The 12,722-nt window shown below is 44.1% G+C and overlaps 1 protein-coding gene across 1 annotated transcript in view; it reads left to right on the top strand.

The window, feature by feature from the left end:
• The window catches only part of CHN2 (chimerin 2), a 211,629-nt gene that overhangs the window by 107,992 nt on the left and 90,915 nt on the right, over positions 1-12,722 (top strand). The window contains exons 4-5 of the mRNA XM_054020062.1: positions 3,265-3,296; positions 10,853-10,966. Of these exons, the coding sequence (XP_053876037.1) occupies positions 3,265-3,296; positions 10,853-10,966 (146 nt within the window). The remainder of the gene's footprint in view (positions 1-3,264; positions 3,297-10,852; positions 10,967-12,722) is intronic.

Below are 12,722 nucleotides of genomic sequence, written 5' to 3'. Positions count from 1 at the left end.
AACAGACTAGTGTCTTTGCTTTCTGTTTGAAGGCTATGAACAGCTGTAATAGCCAGCGGTCACAAGCTCCAAATAGTCCTTTATAAGCAAGCACACTTATTCTTAAGATGAAGGCACTAGGGGAAAAAACATAAAAAGCAAAGTTCCTGTATACATGCGAAAAGCTCACCAGAGGACACGCATCAGTCTTATGGGGCCTCGGTCAGCCAAAGTCCTCCCAACCCTTCCCAGGAAGGAATAGGGTCCACCGTGGGCAGGAAGTCCTGTCCATTTGCTGGATCAGAAAGCAGGCCCTGAGTCAGTTTAAACTCAGGCTATTTATCCAAAAGTCTCTTGGTTTTTTTGTCTGTTGGTCTCTGGAGAATCCAGTTTGACTAATATACGTGAGTGTCTCCAGGTAGGAGTACTTCTCTAGAGGTTTACTACCCAAGTGAATTTGCCTAATCACCTCATGCTGTTCTTAGTTCCTGGAAGAGCTGTGGTCACTCTCCCTGATGGAATTACATACAGTCCCTGGCCCACAATGGTACATAAATTTAATACAATAAGATCTCACAAAGATATTGCAGGAAATTGCCATGTCTGTCACACTATGTAAATGCAAAATATGTTGCTGTCCTTCTCTCATTATCAGAATTACATTATTTTGAGATTTACTTTTCTCTAGTTTTATGCTTAGGTGCATGGGTGGCGTGTGAACACCCCTTTCGGGGAGGCTAGCTCACCTGGCCCCCACCCCTTCCACCTGATTTCCCCCTCCCTTCTCCCCACACCGTGGCCAGAGAAGCCCTGCTGAACCGCCCCGAGCACTGCCCAACCACCCCAGCTGCCCTGATCCCCGAGTTGCTGCCCGTCCCAGCTGTCCCAAACCCCAGGCTGCCAGCTGGCCTGATCACCTGCCCGAACCACCCCAAGCTGACGGCTGGACAAGCCCTGAGCTCCAGGCCTCTGGCCCAAGCTGAGCTCCCGCCGGCTTCGGGGAGATGGGGAGCAAGGGCAGGGCCTCGGGGCGGAGCATGGGTGGGGCCACATCCTGGGTTAGGGGAGTCTTAGCCTCCCCTGGCCTACTATACCTGCTGCCCGTGCTTAAGTGTATGTATATATGGGTTTCACATGAGCAGATTTGAATGGTAAATATTTAACAAAAGAAACTCAACATCCTGCACATTTCTGTATTTTGCTGGTTACTTTAATTTAATAAGAGTAATGCCTCCCCCCCTACTCCCTTCTTTCCCTTTCATTTAACCCCTGTCTACAATCTCATCAGAAATGAGCTAGGGAGGTTAAAACCAAAATTCTAACTGGCAATCCTGCTAAAAATTCTCTGACCATCTGCACTGTTTAAACAAGATCTGTATGTATGTGTCTAGAAATTGAAAACCTGTGCTCAGATGTGCCTCAGATTTTGCTCTGGGTTCACTCTACAAGATTATTCTCTTTCTTTTATTCCTGCTTCTCAAATATCCAAATTACTGTACTCTGTTGTAGCAATTTATGGTTCTGAGGTAGGGGATTCAAGGGCTTGATACTGCTGTTGGACTATTGAAAGGAAGTAATTTCTAACTTTAATTTCTTTATATCATGTCTGAGATGCCTAGCCTCTGTGACCTCAGGGTACCAGGTCAGACATCTCAGTACAGCAGTGTATGGATTATTGCACCAGCAGAAAATTACTTTTTCCGTAATTTCATATATTTGTTGTTTGGAAGTATGGTGCTGGCTTCCGGTGCACAATAGAGCTCATTTGGAAAAAAAATAGAGCTTATTTGATTTTTATTTTAAGTTTACAAGCCTACATTCTGGTTCCAGTTGTATTTTTCATGCCATATAAGAGGGAAGTGTCAAAGGCTACAGCCAAAGATCATAGCTGGAGAGAAATTATAGTGCCAGTCATGTAAAAAAAAAAAAAAAATCCAGCTGTATAAAATATCCTCTGAGGATTTTCCTAACACACTATAGATAAATTCAGGTGGGCAGTAAAAAATTGACATTTTATAAATTAATATTCAAAAAAAATATTTTTCTATAAATGTTGAGCAAACAAATAAAAACCTTGTGTATGAAACCTTGGAAAGAAGTGCCCCCTGCTGGTGTAGTGTTTCTTTCACTTGTAAACTGCTGAAAAATGAGTGTGTACTTCAGGGTTCTCTGGTGCTTCTTATGCTGCATCATATTTCTGCTGTCTCCACAAAGTCTAAGATAAACTATTTTGTAAATCTGTTCTTTTTGTCTGTATATAAACCAAGTCCATGAACTTTGAGGATTGAGGATTTTTAACTTCATGTAACTTTTTTTGTGGAACTCAATACCTAGTATACACCACACAGTGGAACATTCAGAGAGTAATACTAAACCAGTTTGTTTACAATTGGTAAAGAAAGTCAGAACTGAAATCGGATCCTTCTCATTATACAGAGCTACCATATAGTTGTCTGTGGATCACATGCTGAAATTGAGACTATGTAATAATTCAGATAAACCAGGCAATTAAATAATACAAACGATTAAAACAAAGGCTTTAGATAAATTAAGGCACCCCAGCTCAGAGTTCATTGCAGGATTGCAGCCTGAGTGGTAAACCAACATGTCAGAATATCTGAAGTTTGAGTATAGGCGTGTTACTCTACTAGGGCTTGGTCCAAAGCCAAATTGGAAGTCTTTCCATTGACTTCAGTGGTGTACTTCAGATTAGGCTCATGCTTTGTTGAGACATTAGTAATTTCATACCAGAATTAAATCCATAAACCCTGGTGGGTTTTTTGTTTTGTTGGGGTTTTTTAAAATCTTCTGAGAACATTAAATTTTTCAGCTTTAGACATTTGCCATTTATAGGCAACAATGTCTGAGAAACAGCACAGGATAAAAATAATCTTATTATGTAGTATAAATAATAGATGAGAAAAAATAGTAAATTATTCTTCATCTGTTTGATCACATCTAATACAATTGACTCATGTTGCCCCATTTGTTTCACCATTCACTATATTCATAGTCATCACAAATCCATGAAAATAAAACCGCTTATTTTTATTTTTTATTTTATTTTTCACCATATGTTCTCTGTGTACTATAACTTCAGATTAACATAACTTCACGTACCATGGCACTCTTGTTTATCTTTTTTTGATAGCTTAAGCATATGCTCTGAATTTGATGCTGCAGTCTTCATTGATGATCAGTATTTCATTTGCTTGACTTTTATTTTAATGTTACTGGTGTAATTTTGAGTATATTGTTAATATTTTTCTTTCTTTTCACATTTAGGTGGAGAACCGACCAAAATATTATGGAAGAGAGTATGTATTATACTATTCTGTTTTTAATTATTTGATAAATAATCACTTAAGGTATCATGCATTCCTTTTGAAATTATTAATACAGAAATAACAATACCATAGTGGAGGTGTTATGACAAAATATTTCATTTCACTTTCCATAATCCTAGCATGAAAATGTTTTGAATGTCTAATATTCTACTTGCACATAGATTCATTATTGTTGCCCAACAGTGCATGGCCTGTACCATCACTTCAGCATGTATGTCAACTAGAGGAGGACAAAACCATGGATGGTGACTAAAAACAAATCTGGGGTTATTTGAGGAAGAATGGTTCAGATTGTTTCAGCTCTCCCATCCTTGATCTTTTTTCGGCTGTAACTTTTAACCCCCTTTTAGTTTTACTGTTTTTCTCAATCTCGTTCCTCCTATTCTTCCTTCTTTTTGATGTGTGCTTACTGTACTTTCTTCTCACTGATACCCGGTATTACAGTGTCAGTGAGAGTATGAGACTGCTTCAGGTCTAAAGGCTGCCTTACCCCATGGGCATACGAGGCCTGAAATGGTGTCCAGTGCAAGGAAGGGAAAAGGGCAGGCAACTCCGAGGCCTCAAAAGAGGGACTCCATTCTCCCACTGTGCAGTGGGAGTGTTATCTCTAAATGGCTTGCATGTACATTGACCCAGAGCCCTGTATAGATAGTGTTCAAGGGCCACAGCCATTGTTACAGCTCGTTCGAGACCCTTTACTTGAGCTGTGTGCATAGAATGAGAATTTTCCCTTTAATATGGTACTTTTCTAAGGCCTGCAGTTTAGCTTGCAATAAGGATTAACTATATAATTTCATTTTTAGGGTTTTTTTCACACCCAGGGCATAGCAGCTGTCAAACTATCAAAGAGCTCCTAATGATTATAGTTGCATTTTTAAAATATAACCTGTGACAATAGGGAATTCAGTCATAGCCACTCGAGTACAGTAGAGTTTGAAAGACAGCATCTAGCTAATTGAACCACCATGCTTTCTAGCTCTAGAGCTTTTAAAACTATTATCACTGTCTTTTGTCCAATGAACTGGTTGTTATTGATAGTGTGTGTATTACAGCTAAGAGCCTAAACTCATTCTTGTTAACTGGACTTGTTTGACATTAATGACAGTGAATTTATTAATAAAGATGCATTTAAATTGTGTAATTTTAGAGATGTTCATTCTAATTGGCTGTAGTAGAAAATGCCCGTGGTTCATCAGCATAGTAGGAAAGTCCAAATCCATCATAATTTTAAAAAGGAAGTATGCCTAGTAATGCTTTGGAAAGGTCACCTAGAACCTAATGCCTCTAAGGCCTGGTCTACACTAGGCGTTTATGTCGAAGTTAGCGCCGTTACATCGATTTAACCCTGCACCCGTCCACACCGCGAAGGTATTTAGTTCGACATAGAGGTCTCTTTAATTCGACTTCTGTACTCCTCCCCGACGAGGGGAGTAGCGCTAAATTCGACATGGCCATGTCGAATTAGGCTAGGTGTGGATGGAAATCGACGCTAATAGCTCCGGGAGCTATCCCACAGTGCACCACTCTGTTGACACTCTGGACAGCAGTACGAGCTCGGATGCTCTGAACTGCCACACAGGAAAAGCCCCGGGAAAATTTGAATTTGAATTCCTTTTCCTGTCTGGCCAGTTTGAATCTCATTTCCTGTCTGGACATCGTGGCGAGCTCAGCAGCACTGGCAACGATGCAGAGCTCTCCAGCAGTGATGGCCGTGCAATCTCAGAATAGAAAGAGGGCCCCAGCATGGACTGATCGGGAAGTCTTGGATCTCATCGCTGTGTGGGGCGATGAGTCCGTGCTTTCCGAGCTGCGATCCAAAAGACGGAATGCAAAGATCTACGAGAAGATCTCTAAAGACATGGCAGAGAGAGGATACAGCCGGGATGTAACGCAGTGCCGCGTGAAAATCAAGGAGCTGAGACAAGGCTACCAGAAGACCAAAGAGGCAAACGGACGCTCCGGATCCCATCCCCAGACATCCCGTTTCTACGAGGCACTGCATTCCATCCTCAGTGCGGCCGCCACCACTACCCCACCAGTGACCGTGGACTCTGAGGATGGGATAGTGTCCACGGCTGGATCCTCGGACATGTTAGCGGACGGGGAAGATGAGGAAGGAGATGAGGAGGACGAGGCAGTCGACAGCGCTCACAACGCTGATTTCCCCGACAGCCAGGATCTCTTCATCACCCTTACAGAGATCCCCTACCAACCCTCCCCAGCCGTTACCCCTGACACAGAATCTGGGGAAGGATCAGCCAGTAAGTGTTGTAAAAATCTAAACATTTATTTGTAACAGAACAGGAATATTAACAATTTAAAAAATGGGTTTCTCATGATTAGTTTGATTAGCTTAACGGTTCAGTCATGGGCAGTGCAACTATTGAAAAAAAATCTAGCAATGTCCGGTTTTGCATGATTGTCCTGCCCAAGCCGCTCTACTGGTTAGTCACTGCTACAGCAGCTACAGTAAAATGCGGTCTATATGTCCGGGGATGGAGCAGAAATCCTCCTGTGACATCTCGAGGAAGCTCTCCTGGAGGTAATTGGAAATCCACACCACGAGACTATCAAGTACTCTGGAATCATTGCTCTGCACAGCATGGCGGCATACGGCCCTGGTCTTTGCAGGCTTTCCCGGAGCATTCTCTCTTTCTCGCTGTCAGAGATCCTCATGAGGGTGATGTCGCTCATGATGACCTGCTTTGAATGAGGTAGGGGAATGTTAGTGTTGGGACTGCTTTGCCGTTCCTTTACAGAACTGTAACCGCTGGTTTGCAGCCACGCGGTGGAGGCGGGAGAGGGGCAGCCGAAAGGGATCGTTCCCGGGGACAGCCGCGAGGGTGTGGGACAGGAGCAGACTTCCTGCTTGCCGAATTGCTGGCAGCAGGGACCGACATTGATTTCAATGTGAAATGAGGCCATTGCTAATATTAAAGTTTTAAGCTGCCACAAGTCTACGGCTTACCATGTCTGCCTGCAACAGAAATTCCGTTCTCCTGAGAGGCTTCTCAAATGTGCTGTAGAAGACCCCAGGCACTGAATGCGAAGGCCGAGAATTCGACCTTGTGCTGAGTGCGCATGTGATAGGTGCTGTGCATGGTCTTGTTAACAGAGAAAGACTATGTTCTTTGTTCACAACTACATTTATCTTTCTGAGGAATTCACTCCCTTTTTCCCATTCCCACAGCCCCATCTGCGACTGTCTCACAACCTAGCCTGTCATCACACTCCCAGAGGCTAGCGCGGATTAGGCATAAGAAGAAGAGGACACGGGAGGACATGTTCTCGGAGCTTATAGCCTGCTCCAGAGCCCAGGCAGCACAGCAGACCCAGTGGCGGGAGAACTTGACCCGAATGCACCAAGCCAACATGGATCGGGAGGAGAGGTGGCGTCAGGAAGACCAGCAGGCGACTCAAACCCTGCTTGGACTAATGAGGGAGCAAACGGACACGCTCCGGCGCCTTGTGGATGTTCTGCAGGAACGGAGGCAGGAGGACAGAGCCCCGCTGCAGTCCATCTCTAACCGCCCTCCCCCGCCACCAAGTCCCATACTCCCCTCACCCAAAGTGCACAGAAGGAGAGGCGGCAGAGTCCCTGCTAACTCTCACTCCACCCCTGCAGAGAGCTCGAGCAGCAGAAGGCTCTCATTCCCCAAAATTTGACAAGTTCTTTCCTTCCCGCCTGACACAAGCCCCCGTCCAAGTTTCACTTTCCCAGTTCCATGTTTGGTTGATAATAAAAAATACGTTTCTGTTAACTACTGTTTCCATCATGTTCTTTTGGAGGAGGGGGGGATAGGGGGTTGGTAATTCGACAGGACAGTCACCTTTGGCAGGGTATATAGTCGGGGGCAGGCACAGCAGCAGGGCACATACATAGTGCAGTGATGCAGTGACTAGTTACCCTGGTTAGTCTGGGAGGTTGTTTTCATGTTATGTGGTGGGGGGTAGGTTGCTCTGTGACTTTGTGGCAGGGGAGGGCAGTTACAGATCTTAAGCGGCGGTCCTTAGGCAGGATCACAGAGCCACACAGCAGGGGATCTGTAACCGTCCTCCCCCTGCCACAAAGTCACATAGACCCCCCCATACACACAGTCCCTATCAGGAGGGGTGACAGGCTCCGTTGAAACAACCATCCCACCGCAGCGGAGCCTGTCAATCCTTGAGTTTAGAAGCTGCATTCGCGCCACTACAGTACACCCGCTCCGCACCACAGTCTGCGTCCCAGTTTTAAAAAATTCCCGCGAATACAGTATTAAAGAAAACGGTGTGCTTTAACAAAGTAGAACTATTTTTATTTTGAAACGTGTGTTGGAAGTGGGGTGAAGGGGGTATGTAACTGGATAGGATAGTCAACATTAACTGGGCAAAGAAACGGGGGCAGGTTTAGCTTCTCAATACACAAACTTTAAAGTCACAGGTTACCCTGCTCACTCAGGAACTTTGCTTTCAAAGCCTTCCGGATGCACAGCGCTTCCCGCTGGTCTCTTCTAATCGCCCGGCTGTCTGGCTGTGAGTAATCAGCAGCCAGGCTATTTTCCTCAACCTCCCACCCCGCCATAAAGGGCTCCCCCTTGCTCTCACAGAGATTGTGGAGCACACAGCAAGCTGCAATAACAATGGGGATATTGGTTTCGCTGAGATCACAGCGAGTCAGTAAGCTTCTCCATCTCCCCTTGAGACGGCCAAAAGCACACTCCACCACCATTCTGCACTTGCTCAGCCGGTAGTTGAAGAGTTCTTTTTCAGTGTCCAGGGCGCCAGTATAGGGCTTCATGAGCCAGGGCATTAGCGGGTAGGCTGGGTCCCCGAGGATGACTATAGGCATCTCCACATCCCCAAGAGTTATTTTGTGGTCCGGGAAGTAAATACCTTGCTGCAGCCGTCTAAACAGACCAGAGTTCCTGAAAACACGAGCGTCATGAACCTTGCCCGGCCATCCGACGTAGATGTTGGTAAAACGTCCCCTGTGGTCCACCAGTGCTTGCAGCACCATGGAAAAGTAGCCCTTTCTGTTAATGTACTGGCTGGCCTGGTGTTCCGGTGCCAGGATAGGGATGTGAGTTCCATCTATGGCCCCACCGCAGTTTGGGAATCCCATCGCTGCGAAGCCATCTATGATCGCCTCCACGTTTCCCAGGGTGACTACCTTTGGCAGCAGTACATCAACGATTGCCTTGGCTACTTGCATCACAACAACCCCCACGGTAGATTTGCCCACCCCAAACTGGTTCGCGACTGACCGGTAGCTGTCTGGCGTTGCAAGCTTCCACAGGGCTATGGCCACTCGCTTCTGGACAGTCAGGGCTGCTCGCATCCGGGTGTCATTGCGCTTCAGGGCAGGGGACAGCAACTCACAAAGTTCCAGGAAAGTTCCCTTCCGCATGCGAAAGTTTCGCAGCCACTGGGATTCATCCCAGACCTGCAGCACTATGCGGTCCCACCACTCAGTGCTTGTTTCCCGTGCCCAGAATCTCCTTTCGACGGCATCAACATGACCCATTGCCACCGTGATGTTCTCGGCGCTGGGTCCCCTGCTTTCTGAGAGGTCTGTGCTACTCTCAGACTTCAGGCCATCACCGCGTTGACGTAGCCTCCTCGCCTGACTTTTCTGCATCTGCCTCAGGGAAAGGTGTATGATAAGTTGCGAGGCGTTGAGAGCGGCCACAACTGCAGTGATGGTTGCAGCAGGCTCCATGCTCGCAGTGCTGTGGCGTCCGCGCTGTCACTGACTAGAAAAGTGCGCGAACTGATTTCCCGCCGGCGCTTTCAGGGAGGGAGGGCGGGAGTGATGGACGGATGACGACAGTTACCCAAAAGCACCCTGGACACATTTTTTTTACCCAGAAGGCATTTGCGGCTCCACCCAGAATTCCAATGGGCAGCGGGGACTCCGGGAACTGTGGGATAGCTGACCACAGTGCACCACTTCCAATGTCGACGCTTTCCCCGTTAGTGTGGACTCACAAAGTCGAATTACTGTCCTTAGTGTGGACACACACGTTCGACTTTGCAATATCGATTCCAAAAATTCGATTTAAGTAAAATCGAACTACTCTCGTAGTGTAGACAAGGCCTAACATGTATTCAATATGAAAAAGTGACAAGTGCAATTGCTGTTCAGCTCCCTTTACATCTAAAATGTTTTTCCTCTTCTTTTTCCCTACCAAACCAGAGGCAGCATTTTAAACCTACCATTTCCGACGTATTATGTCAGAAAAAAGACAATGCTTAGGGCTAGAAGCTTTTAACATATTTACTGTATTTTTAGACAGCAGCATTTAAAATAGAAGCTTTTAAAAGCTCCAAGGAAAGGTTTAGTGAATCAGCTAGCAAAATATGTGCACAACATAGCATTTAAACTACTCTAAAGACTGTATTTTGTCCTTGTTTAAAGGTCATAGCTGAAGAACTGATCAATGTAAAGTCAGCTGTTTGTCTTAGGGCCTGTTTCTTTTGTCATGGGGGAATGAATCACAGAAAGAGTCACTTTCTGCAGAAACTGGCCAAGGAACTTTATTGAAATGAGGAAAACAATATTCTTCCTAAGGCTACTCTTCGTCTATTTCTCTATGTCACTATAGCACATCTGACTAGAACCTTCACCAGCGCCTTTCTGCCACACATTTAAAGAAGCAGTGCAGATATCCTCACTCCTTTTAAAAAACATATATATGAACAATAAAGGCAGATATGTAAAAAGGATACTATCTAGAATATGTGCATTAATTTTAATTTATCTCTTTTTATTTGAAGGTGCCTTCATTTCTGCTCTTGTTTCATTCCGCTCATATAAAGTAACCATTGTAGGAAACTCCAGGCCTGATCATGCTCCCTCTTAGAGCTGGCTTAAAAAAAATGCTCAGAGTCTAACTGATCACTATATTTGGGGTTGGAAAGGATTTTTCCCCCAGGTCAGATTGGCAGAGACCCTGAGGTTTTTTCTGCCTCCCTCTGCAGCGTAGGGTCACTTGCTGGTCTGAAAATGGTGGATTCTCTGTAACTTGAAGTCTTTAAATCAAGATTTGAGGATTTGGCCTTCATGTTTTTTTCTTGTTCTTCTATATCTAATTGTTCCTGCTCCTTGAGCTGCCAAGTATTGTGATGGTAGGAATGTCAAGATTCACACACCATTTTTACCTGCTCTAAAGTCTTTACTTAAATTCAGATGGTCATGCCCACAGTATTTTCCGGAAGCTGGGGTTAGACTTTCCTGGGCCAAATTGAAAGACATTATTCTAAAATCACTCAGTGGAGTTACTCAGGTAGTGAACAACATTTTCTCTTTGCTCTGTCATTTCTCAGTTCAATCCCATCACCTGTGTGAAGCTTGATGTCTGTCAGTTTGGGAATTGGGGACCTGAAATTGTTCCCAGGTTGTTTCACTGATGCAGTATTTGGTGTTGCTATCCTATTATAATCTACTATTAGTCACATATGTCTCACTTAAATCAACCATGATTTCTTGTAGTTTTATTTCTACCTATGATTATTCCGTAAATTGCTGAAATTTCTCCCCTCAGGTTTCATGGAATTATTTCTCGGGAGCAAGCAGATGAAATACTTGCAGGTGTAGAAGGAGCATATATTCTTAGAGAGAGCCAGCGGCAACCTGGATGCTACACTCTAGCTCTCAGGTAAACTCAGTTTTAATAAAACATTTCTAGATTAACTAGACATTTGGAAGGGATGGCGGAGATAATACCAGTCCCTTTGATTGAGAGAACCCTCTGCCTTTAATTGCTAGGGCTTGCAACTAAGCGTGATTTTAAACCTGTTTGACAGTCACATTACTTCAGTAACCTAGTAAGCTTTTTACCATCTGCATCTGGCTAGGAGTTTGCAAACTTTCTCTGTGGATGTGTACCTTGCCATTATTATGCAGGCTTTTGTTTCCTCAAGCTTAGACCATTGCAGTGCTCTGTACATGGGACTACTCCTTAAAACCATTTTGAGACTGCCGCTGGTGCAGGATGCAGTAGCTTGCTTACTGATTGGGCATCATGCAGGGAACACATGACACTAGTGCTCCTCCCGAATCTGCACTGGTTGCTCATTGGTCTCTGGGTGGAGTGTAAGGTCTCTGTTATGATCTACAAAGCCCTAAATGAGTTGGAACAGGCCAACCTGAGGAGTTGTCTCTCTCCTCATGCCACAACTGTGGTCAGAAGGGGCACATGACTGGATCCCTCTCAGTATAAATGAGAGGGGGCGCTTGGTAGGATGCCCTCTGTGAAGGCTGCAGTACTCTAGAACTAGCTCCCCTCCTCCCCCCGGTCTGATTTTGGTGACCTTCCAGGCATACTGCAAAAGATATCTGTTTGACGGAGTTTTTTAGAAGGTAAAGTTGTGCTCCCCCAATGATGGCGTGGAAAGGAGGCTCTGTAGGCGGCTCGCTGAATTCCTGTGGAATGACGACTTTTATGCTGCTGATTTTGATTGTGAGAGTAATAATGGTAGGGTGCCTCAAACCTTGGGTCGGGGTCCTTTTATATATTGAATCTAAATAAAATTATTAGAAACCTAAAGCTTACTTTAGCAACTTTCTTTTTAAAGAGACATCAAGCTACTCAAGTGCAAAATTTTGTACATCATAAAACTGTCATAGTTTCGTGGGATATATCCTTCAGATCCTATCACCTTTAATAAAATTTAAAAAAAATTAAAGTTTTAAAAACATTACTATTTTTGTGGAACCTGCAAAAAGAGTCTCCAATTTTATACTCCCTTTGGTGAGTCTGTAACAAAAATTTCCTAGAAGAGATTTCCTAGAGCTATGAACATTGTACTGAGATCATCCTGATTAGTTATATTGGTGCACAAACAAGGCCGTCAGCAGTCCAGCATTTAAAACCATTTTGAGACTGACGCTGGTGCTTGCTGTGTGAACAGTGTAGGAAATGGATAGCAGTGTTTGTCAAATGGAAAAGAACAAAATAGGGGATTTTCAAGGTTCTTAACAAAGTATTACAAAATAAAGAGTAAGAAAAGTATAGTATTTGATTGTCCTTATTAAATATAGATAGTGGTTGTAACAGAATACTTCAGTTGCTAACATCAAGAGCTAGATTTTCAGTCTAATTTCTAAATTTACCTATGTAAATACTTGTTGATTCAAAAACGTACGTTTGTTTGCAAATTGGGAATTTATATGAAAAAAATTATAGCACAAATCTAGAGACCATTCTGGAACTTTTAGCCTGTAACCCATTTAACAAAGAAAACATGTACATTTGGACTGAAATGCTGACCCCACTGAAGTCACTGACAAAAACCTTCCATTTACCTCAGTGAGATCGGGATTTCACCCTTGATGTGCTATAAAAGAAACATTTTAAGATACTTTGTTTTTAATATATATATTTTTTAAATCGTATACGATACATGCCATAA

Source organism: Malaclemys terrapin, chromosome 2 (assembly GCF_027887155.1).
Source record: "Malaclemys terrapin pileata isolate rMalTer1 chromosome 2, rMalTer1.hap1, whole genome shotgun sequence".
Lineage (NCBI taxonomy): Eukaryota > Metazoa > Chordata > Testudines > Emydidae > Malaclemys > Malaclemys terrapin.
The sequence above is the reverse complement of the archived record's forward strand: the minus strand, read 5'-3'. Positions and strand labels throughout refer to the sequence as shown.